Source organism: Podarcis gaigeae, assembly GCF_964106915.1.
Source record: "Podarcis gaigeae genome assembly, chromosome: 13".
Taxonomy (NCBI): domain Eukaryota; kingdom Metazoa; phylum Chordata; class Lepidosauria; order Squamata; family Lacertidae; genus Podarcis; species Podarcis gaigeae.
In genome coordinates, this window is record NC_139689.1 from 28,251,401 (window position 1) to 28,275,999 (window position 24,599).

Genomic DNA, 24,599 nt, shown 5'->3' on the forward strand with positions numbered 1-24,599 from the left:
AGGAGAAGCTGAAAGCAAACATCCTTGTGGGTTACTGATTGCCTGATAAGGAGAAAAAACTCACAGAGCAAAATGTAAGGTGGCTGCTGTCCGGTATGGACCAGCTTCCACAGGACGAGAAGCAGAGGTCATAGTCCCAGTCATATAGCATCTCAGGTAACCTTTAGCCCCGATTGGCTCCCAGCCCAGCCTTCTGATTGGCTGGAGAGTGGTCCTATATCACATAAGGGCAACCCGCACACCATAATGTGGCCCTTGGCTGACTTCCATGTGGCCCACAGTTCCCTTCCCCTGGTCTTTGGCACTGATCAACACTTGATCAAAAATTGGTGTGTACACTCCTCAGCTATTCCTTGCACCAATGAGATAGCCGTTGGGGGGGGGGAGGAAGGGGGCGGATTACTGCAACACCACTGTTCATTTGTTCCCTTTCCTCCAGTAATTGGTGCTGGACACAGCCAAGTACAGCAGTGATTGGCTTGCTCCTCAGCTGTTCCCAGTGCCAATCAGCTGGGCCTATTTACCTCTCTAAGGTTCAGAAAGCCTCAGTCTTAAACATTTTGCCAGTGACCTTGAGAGGGCATGATTCTGAGCAGAGATGCAAGAGAACAGGGAGGAGTGTTTAGCTGCATAGGTCTGTAGATCTTTATCCAGTGGGCAAACCTACCCCATATTGCCCTGCTCTTCCCCTTGTGGGATTCCTGATGTTTTTCCGTTATTTCCCCCATATACATACATACTTCTGTAACTGTGGGGAAAGAAAGGCAGGGGGGGGGGTGTCACCATTTGGATTGGAAAAGTGGCTAGTGGTGAAAATGTTAAATATCTTTCGCTAACGTTCCTTCATTCTCCCAATGCCACTGTTTTTGTAAAAAAACAAAAAGCACCCATCACGGCTTTCTTTCACATCTTCGCATGTGATGTTTAATTTCTCTCTCTCTCTCTCTCTATATATATATATATATATGCAAGTTTCTAGCTCTCACAGCTGCAAAGATAGGTTTCAAATCATATTGGCAATGCCTGCAGAAATAACAGAAGCCAGAAGGGAACTTACAAGTACTTCTGTAACGTGCATAGGTCTGCACTCATTTCCATAAATTATTTGCATGGTGCACTCAGACTCTTTTAAAACTTTGGTGTGGATTTTTGACTTTTTTCCCCCAAAGCGTTCTTTACAATTATCTGTGAGGCTGAGATGATTTCTCTGCTAATTACCCAGGAATTTTGCACTCTTCCCCCTCACAATTCATTTCTGAAGATGCCACCTTAATTGTTTTGGACAGTTATACCAAACTTTTAGAGTCTTCAAAGCACTTCCCATGCAATCCTTATGTTTAATTTTAATTGATTTTATTATGTATGTCATATCCATATTGCTCACTGCTTAGATTGAAGCTACACAGTATGTATGAAGAAGATAAGAAGGACCTGCTGGATCAGGCCAATGAGCCATTTAGTTCGGCATCCTGTTCTCACAGTGGCCAACCAGATGCCTGTGGGAAACCAGCAAGCACAAGAGCCCTCTCCCCTCCTGTGGTTCCCAGTAACTGGTATTCAGAAGTGTTACTGTCAAGTAAATTAGTATTATTACCCCCATAGTGCAGCTAGGAAACTGAGACCAAAGTCATACATCTTCCCCCAAAGAATCCTGGGAACTGTAGTTTGTTAAGGGTACTGGGATTTGTAGTTCCCAGGGTTCTTTGGGGGAAGCCATGTGTTCTCTTTTTTCTTTTTAAATTTTTATTAGTTTTTAACATATCATTTTCAACAGTCATTTAACATAATTTCATATCTTATACAATTTTTAGACTTCCATCAATCACATCTGAAAAATTTCCAGTCTTTTTCACTTAATTTACATTTTTTAATTTCACTTTACTTTTTATTATCTTAACTAATAACTCTCTTCATAACCTTCTTTGCAATAGTCCTGTGAGGGGTGATCTACAGTTCCCAGGGTACTTTGGGGGAAGCCACGTGCTTTCTGTATATTGTACAGGTGTTACACAATGTTAGCTTGCCTAAGGTCACTTAGTATGAGTTAGTTCATGGCAGAGGCATAATTTTTTAATATTTATTTTTTAAAGGGAAAACCTTGTTTTGCAGCTCAGTCTTTTAGCCGCTACACAACATCATCACTGCACTGAAAATGCCACTGCATGGCACTCACTTGGTCCATTGTCCTCACAGCTCTGAAAGTGTCCTGCCTTCCCTGAGGGGGATACCCTTTCCATCCTCCTTCTCCTACTCAGGTGATATGCTCTCCGGCGGTGACCAGGCCAGAAGGAACGACAGAAAGAGACACACACCATAAAGAGACGCTGGCAAGCGCTGACTTGGTGATCTGAAAGTACAGAAATGGGGGGTGGAGGTGGGAGGACAACATGGGCCCCTGGTTCCTTGACTAGGGTTTGTTTTGCAAAAATTCCTCCACTGTCACAGCCAGGTAACACTCTGAAATGCTTTGGCGTGAACTAAGGTGATGCAGACCCTGCAGGGTATGGGCAAAGTGTCATTAAGTCACATTGAAGGTGATTACGGGGTTCATAATCTGGTTGCTTTCCTACAAAACTTCTTTTAACATCATGCCTAGGTTGGAGAGTGCCTGCCTTTGGAGCTGACCTGACTGCCTTCTTGAGGAAGGGGTAAAGAGCTGTGCAGGGCAGCAATGAACTCTTGCTCTAAATTTAGAAATGTCTGAAAGGAGCCAGTACACAAACTGCTCAGCTCAGTCCCCTAGAGAACACAGGCTACATCCATACCATACATTTAGCACCCTTAAGGAATCCTGGGAACTGCAGTTGGTTAAGGGCGCTAGGAATTGTAGCCCCATGAGGGTTAAACTACAGGCCCCCAATTCTTTGGGGGAAGCCAGTTGCTTCATAGAATCATACAGTTGTAGATCATGTAGTCCAACGCCCTCCAATGCAGGAATAGGCAGCTGTCCCATACGGGGATCAAACCTGCAACCTTGGTGTTATCCGCAGCATGCTCTAACCAACTGAGCTATCCAGGCTGACAATGCACTTGAAATGTATGATGAGGATGTGACTCTGGGAGGAGGAGAAAAGTGCTAACCTTCATTCTTTGTATCACACACCATTCCTGCCCCAAGACAACAGGTTGAGGAATGGGAAAGCAGAGGATGCCAGAACTCAAGGCCATTGCTTGGAACACACAAACAGCAACCAGAAAATTGTAAGCAAGAGACATGGTCCAGCTCACAGGCACAACAACTATCTGTTCAACCCAGGCAGCACTGCCATTTACTGTACTACTAAAAGATTAGCATTGCGTTTTTTGTGACTCTTGTTTTGCATAGTGCTTCCCATCATTTATTGCACTTTCTTTCACAATGACTTTAAGAGAGAGAAGCTTTTGATACTGGTCATTAATATTAAAAGCCTGAGAACTGTATTTTGTTACGGGCTGTATTTTTGTTAGTTCCCAGGATTCTTTGGGGGGAGGCCATGATTGCCCAAAGCTATAAGAATGCTTTAAGTTTATTGTGTGGACGGGAGCAGAGGGATCTGAATGAAAACAAGGCCCTGACCACTCTTTGAACCCTTGGTATAAACTCTGTGATAGAAGAGTTTCTCTCTCCTGCATGGTCCCCATTCTGCCCTCTCCCACTGCAAGGGAAGAGGGATGTGAATAAGAACTAGGAATTAAGAAAGTGTGTAAGAACCCAAACACAAATAGCAAGCCTAACATGGCATGAAAAATGTGCTGGGTTTTATGTATTTTCATGTATGGTTGTTCAGAATCACTTTATGACAAGGGTATGGGTTTCCAGCAAATGCCATTGCCGCTGCCACAACCCAAATGCCACCACTGAATGCAATGCTAAGACGTATCAAGTTCAGGAATGCTCCAATCCCCATGGAGCATAAATCCAACATAGAAGACAACCTGTGGAATTGGGAAGAGGGCACAGAATGACCCTCTATATATACCAAGTCAGATCAATGGTCCATCTAGCTGACTGCCAACATCAAACCATTGGTCCACCCACATTGATTGCAAGTGGCTCTCCAATGTTTCAAGAACTGGAGATTCCCAACCCTATCTGGAGGTGTCAGGAATCGAACCTGGGACCTTCTGCATGCAACGTACATTCACTGCTACAGACCTTCCTCACCTCCCCCCTGTGTCTGCCACCAGAGACAGCTGCTTCCCTCTGCCCAATTCTAGGGCCACCTCTGTTCATCTGACCCAGGTTCTATTTGCACTGGGAAGGAAGCTGCTGAGAATGAGTCAAGAAGGCGCATTTGGGGTGAATCTGCACTGGTCAGAGCAAGTGAAAATTAGAGGGGAGGGAAATGGCAGGGACTGAACAGCACTTTGCTCATTTATTGGAGGTAGAGATGTGCTGCAGCAGATCTTTCAGAGTTTGGGTACAGGATCATTTAGGTAGTTAGTAACAAGAAACATAGGCGAGACGAGCCAAGAGGTCCTTTGCTTATCCACTGCTTCCACCTTAGGTCATTCTTCTTACAGCAACTTCAGAGGTCAAATAGTAATTAGCAGTTGGTTCACCTGAAGTAACATGCCTCCTTCATGCCTTCTCACACCCCCCCCACCCTGCCCCTTCTCAGTGCAACACAATCTCCCCTTCACACCCATATTTCTTTCAATCTAATATTACACACTAGATTGCTCACATGATTCTGCCTTTAAGAATTGCTTCTCTCATAGTTGGGGCCTGTGTATTGGGGGAGGGAGGGGAGCTGCTCTGGACTGGGACCCTGGCATGGAGCACAGGGGGACTTAACTCTTTGTCCCTGCTGCAGTTTTCCAGGGAATCCTTCCCATAATGATTTGCCTGCTGAGAAACCTCCCTGAGCATCTGCCATGGAGACCTTGTGTGTCACTGCAGAGGACACTGAAATCCCCTGCACATTCCACACTCCATTGATGTAAGAAGCAAGGAACTGGCCAGGCAACTATACTCTGGCTCTGCCATTGTCCTGGGTGAATTAGCCATGCTCAGTTAGGGAGGGCTGAATGTGATCATTTCTTTTTCTCTAACTTTCTCCTTTTTCCAACATTAAATTCAATTTGCCACATTTCTGCATCAGTTTGCAATTCCTCATGAATATTCACCAGCACACATTTCTCCTAATACACACATTTTTCTATGCACTTTGGCGTAATGTGCACATTTTTGCAAGCAATTTTTTTAAACCTAACGCATTCGTGCACCTTATTTTCATTAATATATGTAATTTGATGCACACTTACCCCCTCCCAATATGTGCATTTTTGCACAATGGAGAACTGCATCGCAAAATTCAGAGAAGTGTGAATTTCAAATGATGATGGGTTTTTTTCTATTTCCACATTGTTTCAGGAACAATGCATTAGGTAGGTTCACATGAAAAGATAAACCGAAGCAAATTTCTTTCCACAATTCCTAGCTAGAATTTATCCAAGACACTCCCTAAGTAACGAACTGTAAGGAAAGAGAGGTGGTGGAAGCAAGCTCCTTTCCTGGGAAATATGTCTTGTCTTTCATTACTGATCTCCTTATTGAGGAGCTTCAATAAGCTTACGACAAAACTCCAAACATAGCTTGAAAACCCCAATACAATCTGAATTTCCTTGAATTAATTTAGATGTGAGGACACTGTAATTCAGCCAATGTGTTCCTTCCAAGCTGGAATGCCTGTCAAAGATGTCTGTGTTCCTATTTCCAGATTCCATCTAAGTCAAGCTTACTCAGGTACATCCTGAAACACTAAATTCTAGGTTGCTGTTTGCAAGGCTCCTGCAGTGTGATTTCTCACTTCATTGCTTGGCCTGTGAAAATCTTGTTTCTCTTCTTCTTCAAGGGATTTGGATTACTCACCGCTTTCGGTTGCAAGCGACATGTTGGAGTGTTTCACTGCAGGGTCGTCGTATCCTTCAATATCAATTTCCCTCTGAATGTCAGCTTCATAGTCCTGGCACGGGAGGAGGGGAAAGAAAAAGGAATAATCATTTAAACACTCTATAAAGCAGCTATCAAGTGTTCCAGATCACAAACCTCTGTGTTAGCCTAACAGGGGTAACCTGACATTCTTTGCACAAGGTTCAAGGCGCTAGTCCTCATTTTTAAGCTTCACTCGCAACATTCTTATAGAAGTGCAGTCTTTCTTTTTGTTTTTCCCCACCTGCGTCTGAGCTGTCATTCCCTTTGGGCTTCCGTCCACTGTTTCCGTGTACTTCTTGTTCTCTTCCTAACGCTCAGCCTGGAGGTAACATCCCCTGGTTGGCTGGATCTGTTGGAAATCCGAAAGGAAGATGAACAAGTTAGGAAGTTTAGGATCATGAACTGATAGATGTGGCTCTTTGTCCTAGAAGAGATAAGAGCAGATTGACTGCCCTGCCACCTTTGTCTATAGGGTACCTAGAGACTCCCATGGCAATCGCTACAAGTCCTTACAGCCCCTCTGCCCTACAGTGAATATAACCAGCTGAATATAACCAACAGCAAACCATTTGAATCCTCTCTCTGGTTGCTTCAGATATAGCCATTTCCTTTGGAATTACCATCCTTTGTTTTCTCACTTTTTATGGAGCTTCCAGAAAATATAGGTGTCAGCCCATTGCATCCCACTGTTGGCTCCTGGTGTTTACCTAGACCTGATTTGGGGATAATAAAATGTAATAGCCCCATAACTTGCCTAATGCAGAAAGGCAAAGCACAGTGGCTCTGTTGCCTTTAATTAAACACTTCCTGTTTGCAGGTTTATTCCATTTAGAATCCAGCCTCTCTGCTCTTGCCCCCATCACACCCACAGAATGATGTTTTGGGGGGACTTACACCTGGATCAGGCTGCTTCCGTTTAGCTGGCTGAGCCAGAATCATAGAAACACAGAGTTGGAAGGGACTCTGAGGATCATCTAGTCCAACCCCCTGCAATGCAGGAATATGTAGCTGTCCCTTATGGAGACCAGAGATGGAGGGGCAAGTTATGCCAGTGCATGGATTTTCTCTATCCTGAATCTACCACCAATCAGTTTAACCGAATAACCTCAAGCTGCTTACATTAGAATATATTTCTATTTTAATGTTTTAACATTGTAATATTTTTTATTATGGGAATTTATTTTAGTATTTGTGTAGCTTGTTTTGAAACCAAACAATATATATATATATATAAACTTGCATGATCGGAGAAAGAGAAAAAAATATTCATATTCTTCTTATCAAGCATTATTTTACAATCTTCCATGGTGTCCCATTCAGTCATCTAAAAAGACCCAAATGCGTCAACCTTTCCCCATAGAACAGGTGTCCAGCAGACCCTGATCATATTTGTTACACTTTTCTGCACCTTTTTCCAGTGCTATGATATCCTTTTTTTAGGTCATTTGTGCAGAACTGTATATGGCATTTCAAGTGCAGCTGCATTACAGATTTATATGAAGACATATTAATCTCAAAAATGCTAGCAGGTTAATTTTCAGTCCCTTTCCTAATAAACTCTAGCATGGGATTTGCCGCACACACACCCCCATCACCGTACACTGAGTTGAAATACATTTTCTGAAGCACTAGGAGGCGCTGTTCAGCCAAAGTTGCTGAGTCAGGGGGGCTGCCGATGCCTAGCATAACAGAGGAATTGTCTCTGCTTAGTCACCTAGCCAGAGCCTGCAAAAAGCCATTGCAAGAAACCAGACTGTTCTTGATTCTGCACCCCCTTTGTGGCCCAATTTCCAATGGGGTAAAAGCAGGGGCTGTTCAGGGCCTAACTCATCTTCAGCATCTCAGCAAAGTCACTGTCAAGGAGAGCATAGAAGCTAGCAGGCTGAGCTACAAACTAAGAAGCCTTTGGTTCAAAAATTGGGAAACCAATATTTTTCCAACTTTCAGTTCCGTTCCCTACATGAAAATTCAAGGGCATTTCCTTGAGCCCTTTATCTAATATACATTTTCATGTATGCAATTTTTGACTAAGATATTATTATAAATTAATTTTTTAAAAAATGATATCCTGCCAACCCTTCACCACCCAATCAGGTTCAAGCAGTTTAAGAATACAATATTAAAAACTGTTTAAAACAAATTAGATGTCTATACCTCAATCGAGGTAAAGAAATGTGTCTGCATAATGGCAGTGCTAAAAACATTATTTTTGGTGGTGGCGGCAGCGGCATCGGTAGCAGTGGGAATTCCACAACTTCTGGACTATCACAGAGATTGCTCTCTCCTGTGCTGCTAGCACCAACATTTATGAGGGCAAAGCAGAATGGCCAAGAGGGAACTATGCAGAGGTCACAACATATATATGTATATATTTACAAGCAATTTCACCATAATATGATGCATTTTGCACATTATTTTAACTATATTAGTGAAATTCTGCACCTTCCTCTAATGTACATTCTTTGTACATCACAACATTCAGGGTGCAAATTTCAAAATGCAAGTTTCAAAGTTGCATTTTCATTCACTATTGGTTTGGAAAGTGCAGGTTGAGTAGGTTTGCATAAAAATGCGGACACTGATGTATTTCTTCTTATCGCTATTCAAACCTCAGGGACTTCTTATGCACACCCAAGCCCTATTCGCCCTGCTGTACCAGCCAATCTATGAGAAAGGCAAGATATAATTCAAAGCAGGGCTCAGCAGGGCTTAGACCCCAGAACCTTGTTTCTCTTGCCAGGAGTTCAGCCCTGGAATCACACAAAGCAATTTACTGAGTGTCTCTGGGCATGTGCAAAATCCTTGGTCCCACTGAGAACCTGCAATCATATCTAAGCTTTGGCCCCACCCCTGCAAAATTGGCTTCCAGTTTAGAGGGTCCCTGTGGCTTCCACATCAACTTGAGCAACCACAGCTCTCATTTTAAGAAAAGAAGGCTCTATAAGGAATCTTGCCATGGTGATGCAAATTATCAACTTCCTCCCCCCCAAGGCCCCCCCCCCCAGATAAATGCTAATCAATATGCACAAAGTGCTCCAGTCCACAATTTGAGCTTTTATGTAATACCTACTTTGGCTTTTTTTTTTAAAAAAAAAAAGAAGAGCTTTGAGGGACTGCATATTAAGTTAATGGAGTTCTATGGTACCACACCTTAGATAAACTTTATCTTTTTCCTCCTGTGCAAGCTGGGCTGAGCTCCTTATGCACCAGCTGATGGAGCTGCAAGAGCAATGCTGCAATGGACTAAGCCTCCTTGAGATGCTGCTGCTGCAGAGCCCCCTTCATTGGCAAGTGTACAAAGGGAAGACTGAACAAGTGCATGCTGAGATGCTTTATAGGCACACGGTCCCATTTAAATACAAGGCATTGAATGTGATGGCCCACAGAGTATTGCCCAGCTTTGTGAGTCAAGCAATTCTCCTGTTTTCCCTCCACTTTCTAATTTCTAGATGGGTTGATGCTCAGACTCCCTTCCACCCCTCCTGACACTGCCAAATCCTCATACAGAAGACCACCCCATACCTCACTCTAGATCCCTGCCCAACTGCTGCATTGGCAGGCTTGGCTTCTTCTACCTTCAGCTAAAGCCAGCATGAGCAAGCAACAGTTCCTTCCTTCTACAGTTCTCAAGCATGCCCATATGGAAGTTTTTCACCTCGTAACCCTCGGTCAGTGATGGCCGAACTTGGACCTCCAGCTGTTTAGGGACTGCAATTCCCATCATCTCTGACCACTGGTCCTGTTAGTTAGGGATGATGGGAGTTGTAGTCGCAAAACAGCTGGAGAGCCAAGTTTGTCCATCACTGCCCTCAGTCATCATGTCTCCATTTTCTTCTGCAATCTGGACAAATAGATGCTAAGAGATATCGAAAGCAGGAATAGCTCAGTGTTAGAGCACCTGCTTGGCATGCAGAAGGGCCTGGGATCATTTCCAAATGTTTCTAGGTAGGGCTGGGAACATTCCCATCTGAAATCCTGGAGCACCAATGCCAGCCAGTGTAGATCCGTAGGGGAAATGTTAGGTTGGGGGGGCAGGTGCAGCCTTCTCTATTTGGCCCTCTAGAGTCAACCAGCCTTTCTCAGCTTTGGGTCCGTAGATGGTGCTGGACTACAACTCCCATCATTCCTATCCATCATGGCCAAAGGTCAGAGATGAAGGGAGTTGTACCTCAAGAACATCTGGTGACCCGAGGTTGAGAAAAGCTGCTCTTGACTCTCCCCAGGCCACACCCACTCTTCAGTCACATGACTGGGATGTGTCTTTGAACTCAGATAATGCATCTTGGTTGTCTGCATGGAGGACAGAGAGGGGTATGTGGAGAAACTCACATTTGTTGCCCCGCCCATGTTTGCCTCTGGCTCCACCCACCTTTGGCATGTGGCCCTTGGAAAGCTGCACAGAGAGGAAGGTGGCCCTCAGACCAAAAAAGGTTCCCCACTGCTGGTGTAGACAATACTGAACTACATGAACCAATGGTCCAATTCATCACCAGGCAGCTACCTATGCTGGAAACCAGCTGTGATCTATTGGCAGATATCTCCAAAACATCTCTCGCCTACCTTTTTTTTTTTTTTAAGAGATCCATGACTTCAGTCAGAATATGCCTATTGCTAAGCCTAGTCACTAGACAACTATGTCTCTATGGAACACCTATTATATGCAACAAGAGCACCAGGCAGTTCCATTTCCATCATCTGATAAAAAGGTACTGTACAGCTGGTGAAGCTAAAAAGAGAAGCACAGCTTAAAAAGATCAGGCGTTGGAGCATGATCCATGCAATGTAGCTTTAGACACAGGCTAAAGCTGGGTTGCTGGAGGGACTACAACTCCCATCATTGCAGACCATTGACTGAGGCTCATGGGAGTTGGAGTCCAGTATCTATTACCACATGTTCTCTATCCATGATTTTAAAGTCAGCTAGGGATGGAGAGAAATACATGGTGGTGCAGAGAAAGTGAAGAGACAAAAATCATCCAGCACCCCCAACACCCCTCCCCCCAAAATAGATCACAGAGTAATCCAATGGATTTGATAAGCATTAGGTTCAGGACACGCTAAAGGAAGCATTTCTTCCCACAACACCAATGTCTTTAACTTCTGGAATGAATTCCAAAAACATTTGGAGATGACGACCATTTGCTTAGACAGGTTTTGCAAAAGGGAATATGAATTCACAGGGGATAAGCGTATCAATTATGAGAGTTGGTTGATTACAAACTTCCCAAAGTACTTTGGCCACAATGGATATATTCTGCCTCCTTTGTTGGAAGCTGCAGCCAGGGAAGGTGCTGTTGCACTAAGGTCTTGCTTTTGGGCTTCCCATAAATATCTGATTGGCCATTGTGAGAACAGGATGTTGGACTGGATGGGTCGTTGGACTTATTCAGCAGGGCTGTTTTTATGTCCTTAATCTAGCGGTCACTGTTTAGAGACAGGAGGTTGGAGTAACAGTCTGATCCTATATGTGTCTCCTCAGCAATAAGCCCCACGGAGTACTCTGAGGTAGGCATGAATCTTAAACAGACCTTTGGTCAGATCCAGCAAGGCAATTTCATTATCCTCATAGGAAAGCATCAATGGAAAAGAGATGCTAACTTCTTACAAACTCCTTGTTTGTCCAAAAGTGACATTCATAGCTCTTAAACATTGACAACCTTCCATAAAGTATCCCAACATTTCATTACAGAAGGGTTTGTACACTGTAACCTCCACCCCCTCCTTTTGAAGACAAGAGCATTGAAAAGGATGCTGTCGACAGCTTGCAGACCCACACCAGAAACAAGGAGCTGCACATCGCAAAGAGGAAACCAACCAACTTTTGCAAGCACACAAAGCAGGTACCTTTCTTGGCAGGAAAAGAAAAAAAGCAGTAACCTGCAGCTACTTTCTTTAGAAAGAGAGAGAAGGAAAGGTGGGACATGTCTCAGAAGTCCAAGCAAAGACCAAACAGCTGGTGGAGAAAAATTGTTGGAGGCTCCTCAAGCCTCCTTGAGATTTTTTTTTTTTGGGGGGGGTATTTAGATTAAATGCTCTGAAGAAGGTATGGGGAACTACAACTTCCATCAGTCACAGCAAGCATGGCCCACTGGGATTTTTTGTTGGCACCAAGCTTCTCAAAGGGTTCCTTGGCCCCTTCCAAGAGCAGCCTCTTCTCCCTCCTCTCACATTGCCCTCCCTTCCATGTCCTGCAATCTCCACCCTCAGCCCCCTCCATCCATAGGCTCCCTTGAAGAACCAACTTATTGTATAAGGTCACCTACCTGTATGCTTGCAGAGAGAGCTCGATGGGAAGGCAGAGAAGGATCAAGGCAGGGGTCTTTCTGCTGCTCCGTGGAACCCCTCTCTCCTTAGCGGTTCCCTACAGCCTGCAACAGGCGGTAATGAGACGAGAGAGCTCTCCAGAGGAGCTTCAAAGTCCTGACTCATGGCTGCTGCTTTAATCTTGCAGTGACACCTGGCATCAGGGGTGTTCCTGGTGGGTCTAGATGCAACTTTTTTTCCGAAGGACCAGTAAACAACATTATCTGGAGTTACCATGAGGTGCAACCTCCCTGCTACCCATCCGTGCTCTTGAACTTTGCTGGCTCGCCCCTCCCATCTCACCAGGACTGGTCTCACCAACATTAGAAAGGTCCCGTAAGTTTCGAGCGATTGCTAGCAAGGCCACCTCTTCTTCCTCAATGAGCGCTTGGTCCTCCTGGGTCACGTTGCCTTCTCAGCTTCGCATCCTCGAGATAAACTTGTTTACAGATCTCAAGGGGAATTCCTCTGCTGGGGGTGGAGGGGTGGGGGAAGAAGGGGGAACCCTCACAAATAGAGTCACTGGTGTTTTCCTTTTGGATTGATGTGGCTTTTTTTCATTTAAAAAAAGTTTCTCGTGAGGATTCCCTCTTTTGGCTGGAGGCTGATGAGCACCGTTCACAGCTTTCAGCTGAAATGGCTGCTAGAAGAGGAAAGTAAAGATGAAAGCAAGGCAGGAACTGTATCTGTCTGGACCTTATTAACTTTGAATGAGTTCTCACGGGTGCATTTTACCTACCTGTACTTGAAATAATCAGAAGCAGTGTTCTACTTAGAAGCACATACAGGTTGCATGTATGTCTGATGTATGCAAGGCCTCAACTGTCTGGCAAAGCTTCAGTTAAATGTAGAAGCACATAACTGTAACCAAAGGACAGGGCCTGGGGAAAAAGTAAAGCTCCATATATTAGAATGGTTTAATCAAGTTCTATGTAAATGGCTACAGTTCTGAATATTTTAGTGCACTTAGGGATGCTTGACGAATTCGAGTTAACGGTGCAAACTTGATCTGCGCCTCCCAGACCAATGCAATTATCCTTCAGACATCACAGTCTCGGGCATGAGCTTAAAAAGAAGAGAAAATAAGTTTGTTTGTTTTTTCAATCATTTTCATTCAGTGGCTACCAAAGCATTCACAACCATCAGACGGCAGTATTGCTATAATAAAACATTACAACGAAACACCAGCAGAAAGTGATTGAAAACCGTAAATTTCCAGCTGTTGAAGGTGCTGAAGTACTGTGATTGGTGGCTAGAGAATGCTTGGGTGAAAAGAGGATCCTCTGATGGATGATAAAAGCACTCAGCTGTTGGTGCCGGCCTAATCTCTGAAAGTGAGGCTCCTACATAGGGTAGGTGCCACCACAAAGAAGGCCCATTGCCACATAGCTAACAAGATGGACTTCTGGTGGCCATGACACAATAAACAAGGCTTTCCCAACAGATCCCATTTAATTAATTTAATGTATTTTGTGATGGAATATATATACTATTTGAATAGTATTTTATGCAAAATATTATGCAGGGGTTTTTTTACACAAACAAAGTTTGCAGACCAATGTGAAAATGAGATGAAAGGGATTTATGTACGAAATCATAGAATTGTAAAGTCTGTAAAGCCCCATTGCTGAGATTACTATGTTCAAAACCATGTGAGAGCAGCAGCAAAGAGGGAGAAAAGTGGGACTAGATTAGGGAAGGGAGCACCTCAGCTGTCACGAGCCTCCTGTGCCTTGCAAAGGATTCTGGTAAATGTTCTTGGAAGCATGGTTCATTCAAGAAGGGAGTGGTCTGTCCTGTCCTGTAGAATCTCACACTCATCACACCCCTGTGCCTACACATGTTGTTCTTCTTCTTGTTGTTGTTGTTGTCGTCAAATCTGTTATCCATCCTTCACCAGCAGGTCCCAGAACCGGTTACAGGATCTGTCCTTCCAGTGAGCACTCAGGGCTGATTTCGTTCAGAATGGATAGGTTTGATCTTCTTGCAGTCCATGGGACTCCCAAGAGTCTCCTCCAGCACCATAATACAAAAGCATCAATTCTTCAGCGATCAACCTTCTTTATGGTCCAGCTCTCAGTTCCATACATCACTACTGGGAAAACCATAGCTTTTACTATACGGACCTTTGTTGGCAAGGTGATGTCTCTACTTTGTAAGATGCTGTCTATGTTTGTCATTGCTTTTCTCCCAAGAAGCAGGCGTCTTTTAATTTCGTGGCTGCTGTCACCATCTGCAGTGATCATGGAGCCCAAGAAAGTAAAATCTCTCACTGCCTCCATTTCTTCCCCTTCTATTTGCCAGGAGGTGATGGGACCAGTGGCCATGATCTTCGTTTTTTTGATGTTGAGCTTCAGACCATATTTTGCGCTCTCCTCTTTCACCCTCAATAAAAGGTTATTTAATTCCTCCTCACTTTCTGCCATCAAGGTTGTGTCATCTGCATATCTGAGGTTGTTGATATTTCTCCTGGCAATCTTAATTCCGGCTAGGGATTCATCCAGCCCAGCCTTTCGCATGATGAATTCTGCATATAAGTTAAATAAGCAGGGAGACAATATACAGCTTTGTCGTACTCCTTTCCCAATTTTGAACCAATCAGTTGTTCCATATCCAGTTCTAACTGTAGCTTCTTGTCCCACATAGAGATTTCTCAGGAGACAGATGAGGTGATCAGGCACTCCCATTTCTTTAAGAACTTGCCATAGTTTGCTGTGGTCGACACAGTCAAAGGCTTTTGCATAGTCAATGAAGCAGAAGTAGATGTCTTTCTGGAACTCTCTAGCTTTCTCCATAATCCAGCGCATGTTTGCAATTTGGTCTCTGGTTCCTCTGCCTCTTCCAAATCCAGCTTGCACTTCTGGGAGTTCTTGGTCCACATACTGCTTGAGCCTTCCTTGTAGAATTTCAAGCATAACCTTGCTAGCGTGTGAAATGAGTGCAATTGTGCAGTAGCTGGAGCATTCTTTGGCACTGCCCTTCTTTGGGATTGGGATGTAGACTGATCTTCTCCAATCTTCTGGCCACTGCTGAGTTTTCCAAACTTGCTGGCATATTGAGTGTAGCACCTTGACAGCATCATCTTTTAAAATTTGAAATAGTTCAGCTGGAATACCATCACTTCCACTGGCCTTGTTATTTGCAGTACTTTCTAAGGCCCATTTGACTTCACTCTCCACGATGTCTGGCTCAAGGTCAGCAACCACACTACCTGGAGTGTACGAGCCATCCATATCTTTCTGGTATACAGTAATTCCTCTGTGTATTCTTGCCACCTCCTCTTGATGTCTTCTGCTTCTGTTAGGTCCTTTCCACTTTTGTCCTTTATTATGGTAATCTTTGTATGAAATGTTCCTTTCATATCTCCAATTTTCTTGAACAGATCTCTGGTTCTTCCAATTCTGCTGTTTTCCTCTATTTCTTTGCATTGCTCGTTTAAGAAGGCCTTCTTGTCTCTCCTTGCTATTTTTTTGAAATCTGCATTCAATTTCCTGTATCTTTCACTATCACCACAATTACTGAGGAATAATTCAGTGTAAGTAATCAGACCACTCTTAGATTTTTGTCAAAATAAAACATACCATAATGCTTCAGACATGTCTCCAAACTAGGAAACGTCTTGAACACCCTTAATGACCAAATAAAATACAACATCCATTTGGCTTGTCTCTGTCATATTTGATCAATATTCATTGTATGCGGATGAGAAATGGCATACAATAAGCACTGCCTGAAAGCAGGGGGTCTATTTCACAGTCCTTGCTCTCTGGCACTGCCTAACTGGAGAGGCCAATGGGTGACATTAGGCTCTTAGTATGCTGCTTTGTACTAGGTGAGGCCATTTGTCCAAGCGGAGCCACTGCTAGCGGTTCTATAGGATATCGTGCAGATCCTAACTGGAGATACCATGGAATGAACCTGGGGTTTATTTATTTTTGCATGCAGAACATTTGCTCCGTTACTGGGCTCCAGCTAAATTCAAAGCACACTCTCTGCCATGGAATTGCTGCTCCTGGTTTAATGCCATGTGATCACTTAATATTGCCAAGCTGGCATTTGTGAATTGGGGATCCAAAATGGCCATCAGGGATATTTGCTAATCTAAGTGGAGCTGAAGTCTGAGAGGAGGCCCGGTAAAAGGGTATATTCTTATCTCAAGTGAACAAAACTTCTGATCCCTTGCAAAATGTAATGAATGAGCACGTGCATGCTCCACATATCAACTACTGGAGTTTCATGCTGACACTATTTGCTGTATGTCACCTTTCATTTCTAACTAGAATGAAGGGTAGTGTCTCTATCATCTATTATCTATCTATCTATCTATCTATCTATCTATCTATCTATCTATCATCTATCTATCTTAGATTAGATAAATTTATTGTCATTGTCCGTATATACACAGTATACACAACAACGAAAATCAAACACCCAAGACCGGATTCACATACACATTCGCACGTATCTCCAACACTCTCATCCTATTCAGACATAATCTATTAGAACATAACATAATCCAGAATATAACATAACCTATTAGAAGCATAGCATAACCTAAAACCTATCTCATTCCTTACTACTCACTGCTTGCTATTTCTTACAACTGGCCCTGAGATCATTATTTAGTGCAATCAGAGCTCTTGGATAGAAACTATTCAGAAGGCGTGTGGTTCGTGTTTTCATTGTCCTGTATCTTCTGCCCGAAGGCAACAGTTCAAAGAGGTTGTGAGCAGGATGGGTGGGATCTCTCAGGATATTGTGTGACTTCTTCAAGCTGCGAGACGTGAAGATCTCATCCAGGGTTGGTAGTTGGAGCCCAATAACATTCTGGGCAATTTTAATTATTCTCTGTAAAGCTTTTTTATCCATTTCAGAGCTGCTCCCATACCACGATAATATACTATAGGTTAAGACACTCTCAATGGTACTGTGATAATAGGACAGAAGTAGGTGCTGAGATAGATTCAATCCCCTGAGCATTCTCAGGAAATACAACCTCCCCTGCACCTTCCTCACAACCATATTAATATTTGCAGTCCATGAGAGGTCCTCAGAGATGTAAATGCCCAGGTATTTAAAACTACCAACCCTCTCCACCTCCTCGCCATTTATGTGCAATGGTAAAAATACACTTTTCTTTCTCCTAAAATCAATTATGAGTTCTTTGGTTTTTTTGGTGTTAAGCATAAGATTATTTTCTTTACACCATTGAATTAACCCCTGTACTTCTTTCCTATAAGCAGCCTCATCATTCTCACTAATGAGCCCCACCACTGTTGTATCATCCGCAAATTTGATGATTGTGTTGGACTTATACAGTGGGGTGCAATCAAATGTGTACAGGGAATAGAGAAAGGGGCTTAACACACACCCCTGAGGGGCTCCTGTGCTTAATACTAGAGTAGAAGAATAGTAAGGTCCCATTCTCACTGTCTGCGGCCTATCGGTCAGGAAATTCCTTACCCACAAACAGATCTTCTGATGTATACCCAAATTGGTCATTTTAAGGAATAACGAAGCATTTCATAACGACAGATGTTAGGGCTATTGGTCTGTAGTCATTGAGAGATACCACCACTGACTGTTTAGGGACTGGCACTATAATTGATGTCTTCAGGCAGGTAGGGACAGAACCCTGCAACAGGGATAGATTAAAAATGTCCGTAAATACACCAGCTAATTCTGCAGCACAGTCCCTAATAACTCGTCCCATAATTCCATCCGGTCCAGCTGCCTTCCTAATATTAATGCTCCGAAAAGCACGTTGTACGTCGGAGGTCTGTAATAAAAATGGTTGTTTATCAGTAATAGTTTCTGATGATGTGCTGGTAGCCAATGCTGTAGTGACGGTGGTTCCAGTTCCCACCTCAAAACGACTGAAGAATTGATTCAGCTGATCAGCCAGGTGCGCACTGCTGCTAGCCAGTTCGTTTTTAATATTTTGCCCTGTAATTTGTCGCAGGCCTTGCCATACTCGACGAGGGTCGGAGCTCTCAAAATGCTTTTCGATCCTTCGGCAGTACATAGCTTTGGCATCCCTAATGCCCTTTTTCAGTTTGGCTCTAGCTTCTCTATACTGTTGCGCATCGCCAGAGTGAAAAGCAGCATTTCTTGCCTTTAACAGAAGATACACATCCCTGTTTAGCCAGGGCTTGTTGTTAGGAAACACCCGTATTTGTTTGGTGGTAGTAACGACATCAATGCAGCTTTTGACATAGAACAGTGCTATTGAAGCGTATGTGTCCACATTATTCTCCACAAAAAGTGACCATTCAGTGTTCCGAAAGCAATCTTGAAGTTGCTCGGATGCACCTGCTGGCCACACTCGTATCTCTCTAGTTGATGGTCTAATTCTGCGTACGAGAGGTCTATATGATGGTATCATAAGTAAGGATATGTGGTCTGACTGTCCCAAATTGGGCAAGGGCTTGGTCTTGTATCCATGCATGATGTTACTATATACTCGGTCTAGGGTATTTCCCCCCCTAGTGGGACAATCAACATACTGGTGGAACTTAGGAAGCACAGTCCTTAAATCGGCTCGATTGAAATCACCAGCAACCACAAATGCTCCATCCGGGTGGGCCCGCTGCTGTTTGCTAATAGCAGTTAGCAGGTGACATCTATCTATCTATCATCTATCTATCTATCTATCTATCTATCTATCTATCTATCTATATCTATCATCTATCTATCTATCATCTATCTATCTATCATCTATCTATCATCTATCTATATCTATATCTATCTATCTATCTATCTATCTATCTATCTATCTATCATCTATCTATCTATCATCTATTTATCTATTCAAGACTCAAATGCATCATACAGTTACAGGAAACACTAAACAAACAACTATTATACCCATTGAATCCCCCTGGATAAGTGAGTGCATCAACTTCTAATGCAACACAGCACAGTGATATGCATTCTTTCTGGTGGCTTACTCATTGTTTAATTGGAGCCAAGTACCAGCAAGGGCGAGACACGGGTGGCGCTGTGGTCTAAACCACAGAGCCTAGGGCTTGCCCATCAGAAGGTCGGCAGTTCAAATCCCCGCAACGGGGTGAGCTCCTGTCGTTAGGTCCCAGCTCCTGCCCACCTAGCAGTTCGAAAGCACGTCAAAGTGCAAGTGATAAATGGGTACAGCTCTGGCAGGAAGGTAAATGGCGTTTCCGTGTGCTGCTCTGGTTCACCAGAAGTGGCTTAGTCATGCTGGCCACATGACCCGGAAGCTGTCTGCAGACAAACGCTAGCTCCCTCGGCCTATAGAGCGAGATAAGCGCGTAACCCCAGAGTCGTCCACAACTGGACCTAACAGTCGGGGGTACCTTTACCTTTTTACCAGCAAGGACATCTCAACCACTAGCCAGAGTTCCACTGTATCATAAAATATCAGGGCACCTACAACAATAAAACATAAAACACAATTGAAACCAGCACAAAATAACCCTTACAGTGACTAGCTAATCGAAGAGCTCATCCATTGCCATTTGCTCTGATTGAGCACTAAATCTTTCCCAAACAATTTTTTGTGTTTGTGTCCCCTTGCTTTGCTGGTGCCCTAAGCACATGCTTAGTCTGCCTGTTGGGTAATCCAGCACTGAGAAGAGACTGAGCCTTTGTACTGGTCAGTTGGCAACCATATTGGTAGCAATGATGAGAGAAGAAAGCTCACACAAATAGAAACCAAGGTGAACTTTAGTTGAATTCTAATACTGATTATGCAATTAGCCTTTGGCTAATTAAACTACCTATGGCCTCTTAAACCATGCGTTGGGGTATTTTTTATATTGTAAACTGCCCTGTGATCCTTGGGTGAAGGGTGGCATAGAAAGTTGTCGATTTGACAGGAACTACAACTTCATACAGAGGCTGAATGAGGATTGGGAGGTAGGGAAGTGACGTATTCATGTACCAACAGGGAATGAAAGAGAGTACAGGAAGGAAAGTTAGAATGAGGCTTGAGGTCAAGAGCAGAGAAGGCAGGGAAGTGAAGCATGAGGAGTGAATAGGACTGAGGACTCTGAAGACAAGGTGATGAGGTCTGTAAGGAGGGAGAAAGAAGGGGTAGGTAGATTAGTCAAAGCTGCTAAAAAAAAACACACAAGACAAAACTGGCTGCGGCGTGAAAATCAGGGACCTGAAGAAATGATGCACATTTGGGGAAAGGAAAAAAAAGGGGAGGAATATGACAGGGTTAAATTATACATAAAGCTTATGGACAGGAAAGGCTGTGTGGTTTTACTTATTTATTTTATACCAAATTTCTCCTCTAAGGTGCTCAAGGCATTGTACAGGGTTCTTCCCTCCTCATTTTCTCCTCACAAGAACCCTGTAAGGGAAGTTAGATTGAGAGACAGCAACTGGCCGAAGGAGTGGAGATTTGAACCCTTGTCAATACTCTTAACCATCACAGCACACCAGCTCTTTGGGGAATGAGGAAGGTGTCAGGTGTAGTGTTCCTAGGTCTAAAGCCCCATGAATATTATTAATGGAGTTCTGCATGTTATGGTTTGCATTCATGCATTCATTCATTCATTCATTTTGCTGAAACTTTTAAACTACAGTGGTACCTTGGGTTAAGAACTTAATTCCTTCTGGAGGTCTGTTCTTAACCTGAAACTGTTCTTAACCTGGGGTACACTTTAGCTAATGGGGCCTCCCGCTGCCGCCGCACGATTTCTGTTCTCATCCTGAAGCAAAGTTCTTAACCCGAGGTACTATTTCTGGGTTAGCGGAGTCTATAACCTGAAGCGTCTGTAACCCAAGGTACCACTGTAATGGTGTTCTGCATGTTATGGTTTGCATTCATTCATTCATTCATTCATTTTGCTGAAACTTTTAGACTACTCTTAATTATAAAAGAACCACAGCTTCACAAAATGCTATATAAAAACAACTTTATGATAACCAATCCACCATAATAATATAAAAGGCACCACAAATGACCGCGGCAGTGACAGCACCTACTAAAACTTTGCACTGCAGTGATGTGATCTGGCAAAGCTTAAGGGTTGATGGGTGGGCAAGGAGGTTGCAGAAGTGGCAGGGGGTGGTCAATGTGAATGCCACACTGACTAGAACTAATCAGGCAGGGTTTTGTTTTGCTTTTTTAAGGAGGGAGGGACACCAGCATACTTCTAGTCAACTGAAATGCACTTTCCAGGTCCCTTCTTTTCCTTTGAGAGGGTAAAGAAGAGGCTCTTGTCATTGGATGGGTTTGAACTATGCGGTGAGCAAATGCAGCCAATTAGATTTCGCCTGGGGTGTTTGAAAAGAAGCAACGTATTTGAAAAGAAGTGATAGGGAGATTCGCCAAGCCTTGCGTGAGCATGGAAATGGATGGGCTTGGGCGGTGCCCGTCTCCTCCCCCTGCAACTAGGTGCTTTATGATTAGGCCTATCTCTGAGGAATAGCCTCTTCCAGTGGCTGCTTTATCTTCCAGTAGCCAGCCAGGCAGCAGGAGCCGGGCACCTCCCTGCTTCCCTCCCTCCTTTCTCTGCAGTCCAAAAAAATATGTGGAAATGATGAGGCACCATTAGCTCATGCTGTGCTATGGTGCCAGGGCTCATTTTGCACTCAGAAGAAGGGGGCGTTGGAGCTCAGCTTGAATGGGAAACTGATCTGACTCTCTGTTTCCTTGAGTGTTGGTCAGTTATGGTCATTGCTCAGTGGCTGCAGAGAAATAACATCCAGGCATCTCTATTATGGCATGTTCCAGGTTGCAATAAAAGAAGAAGAGCTATATAGCTCAGAGACAGGACACATGCATTGCATGCAGAAGGAACCAGGGTCAACCCCCAGCATGATTCGGGTAGGGATGTGATGAAAGACCCGCCTGATTCCCTGGAGAGCTACTGCAGATAAAACTGATGGAGCAATGATATGGCTTCACACCATTTGGTACAGTCACTGTAAACCATACTGAGCTAGATGGAGCAATTGTATAAGGCAGCTTCCTACATAAGAAGATAAAAGCCACGGTCCGGGGCAAAGCTCCAATGAGCCAATCCTCACTCTAAACGCTGCGCCTTCCACCCTGGGAATGAGTGGGTTCCCAACTTTTGAGCCTTTCCTGGTGCCTGCACCTTTAAAAGCAGCTTGATGCACAGACAGTATAGATTATCATCTTCATGCCATGAAAAGCTTCAGCTGTCGACCAAGCCTGCTGTTGCAAGCAAAGCAGGCCGTTTCCCTTCCATTTGCCCCCTGCTCAACTGGCACTCCTAGTGGCTGTGCCTATGCAGTTGGGAGGAAGCAGAAGAATTCACCCTTTTCTTCTGCTTCCTTCTGGAGAGACAGTCAGCCGTCCCCCGTCCCCCCACTTCCTTGGAAGAAATTCAGATTATACTGAACTCCACCAGCAGAGAGCAGGAGTGAACAAGATATACATGCTCTCAAGTGGGTGCACAGCAAATAGCTCAGCCTACAATTCCCGGGGAAAATAAATAAATAAGCAAGGTCAAACAAACACCCTCAGGGTAAGTTGAACAGACCTGGGGGGGGGGGGTATTTTGCTGACCACAAGCGTAGCAGTCAGACAGTAAAGGTAAAGGGGGGGGGGGATTCCCAAAGGAAAACAAAAAAAAAACAACCCGCCCAATTTTAAAGAGACTTTTTGTGTGTGCTCAAAAACAGTCCCCAGTAGGAGGAGAGAAACAAACTCTTTCCTTCTCCTGTTGGTTAACTGCAAAGGTAGTAGATTAACAAAGCAAAACAGAACACAAAGCTTTCTTTATAAATGTAACCGTGACTTGAAATGGATGCACACTGTTTATTTCCTCTGAGTGTGCTGTTCTGCAAGAGCCCATTTTAATGATCTGCCATTGGTGACTCAGCCACGGGAAGCACTCTGCTTGTGTTCAGAGGTCCTCTTCTCCAATCAGCCTGCATGTGCAGGAGCACATGTTGTGTGTGTTTAGAGAGGGAGGGAGGGAGGGAGGGAGGGAGGGAGAGAGGGAGGGAGAGAGAGAGAGAGAGAGCGCACCAGCATCTCTTTGCAAAACAAACAAACAAACAAACAATGTTTTAGATTGTGCTAAAGACTATTGAATCTGTAACCTGATAGGACTGCTATTTATCGGATGTCATTGTCTAGACAATTTAAACCAATATGAATCTGGCAAAAGCAAGTAACCCAGAGACCTAAGTTCAACTTAGAGAGCTATTGTGGCGAAATGGTTAGAGTGTCAAACTACAACCTCGGAGGCCAGGATTTAAATCCCGACACAACCAGGGTAGTTTTGGGCCAGTCATGATCTCTCTGGCTAATAATCTACCTCAACAGAGTTGTTGTGAGGATAAAATGGGCAGGTGAGAGCCAAGTATGCTGATTTCAGCTCCTTGGATATAAATGTATTAAATAAACGAAATCCATGCCCTTCCTCCATTTCATTAATAGCCCCTGGGCAAGAGGCCATTTTTCACTTTAGTCAGAGACACTGAGGTGAGGCAAAGTGGTTACCTCAGACAGCGGGCTTGGGTGCCAGTAAAAAGAGCAGAATGGGAGACAGGCAGATGTAACTCCTGGAAAGTTCCTCATTTTGAACTAATAATAAATACTATGTTCTTGTACCTTTCCCATTTCCAGGTGGACTTTTACGGGACAGCTTTCTCACAGGTTATAAGGTGTGTGCCCTTACGTAAGCAATTTGTATATATTGTGTGTGTGTGTGTGTGTGTGTGTGTGTGTATAGATGGCTCAGTTGGTAGAGAAGGAGACTCTTAATCTCAGGCTTGTGTCCTAGGTTGGGCAAGAAGATTTATATGATTCTATATGTGTGTGAATGTGTGTGTGCACACACATTTGCCTCAGGCATCAAAACACCGTGAGGTGGGGATCAGGGTCCTTGTGTTCCGTTCTGACAGGGCCATTTTTCTCTTTTTTAAAAGCCAACCTCGCAGGGCTGTTGTAGAGAATGGGTGAGCTGCGTCTGCATAACGCACCGTGCTGGAAACAGTGAGCAGGGGAGAGAGTGGAATGCATCTAAGGCAGACTTTCCCCTCCCTGTTCCAGGCGACATGAGGTCCTCCTCTCCTCCGACGCTGTCTTCCTCCCTTCCCTTTCCGGCTGCTCCCCTTTCCCTCTCATCCGCCCATCACGTCATTGGCGAGAGGGACTGGCTTCCCATCGGGAGGAGGAGGCGCCTGTTTTCCATCAGGACCAAGGAGAGCTCCTCCCGGCCATCCTCCCATCTTTCGCTGTTCGCTCTCGCCCTCCAAGCAGGGGGCTGGAGCTAATTTTAGGACGAGAGAGAGGCGGGCGATACTTCCGTGCTATCCGATCCTGGAGAAGGCTGACCCAACGCCTCGTCTTCTGGGGGAGGGCAGGGAGGAGAGGCAGGGGGAGGGGAGGGGGTGGGGAGGAGGGGGA

General features: G+C 44.2%; 1 protein-coding gene across 2 annotated transcripts in view; it reads right to left on the reverse strand.

Annotated features, from left to right (window-relative positions):
* Positions 1-12,892, reverse strand: part of SLC4A1 (solute carrier family 4 member 1 (Diego blood group)) — a 46,559-nt gene extending 33,667 nt beyond the window's left edge. The window contains exons 1-3 of one of the 2 annotated variants that reach the window (XM_083708487.1): positions 12,181-12,892; positions 6,159-6,266; positions 5,855-5,948 (exon numbers count right to left, since the gene is read on the reverse strand). In XM_083708487.1, the coding sequence (XP_083564613.1) occupies positions 5,855-5,948; positions 6,159-6,176 (112 nt within the window). In that variant the 5' untranslated portion in view covers positions 6,177-6,266; positions 12,181-12,892. Of the gene's footprint in view, positions 1-2,173; positions 2,343-5,854; positions 5,949-6,158; positions 6,267-12,180 lie in introns of those variants that run through there. The other variant, XM_083708486.1, reaches the window with a different exon arrangement.
* Between the last annotated feature and the right edge of the window lie 11,707 nt (positions 12,893-24,599).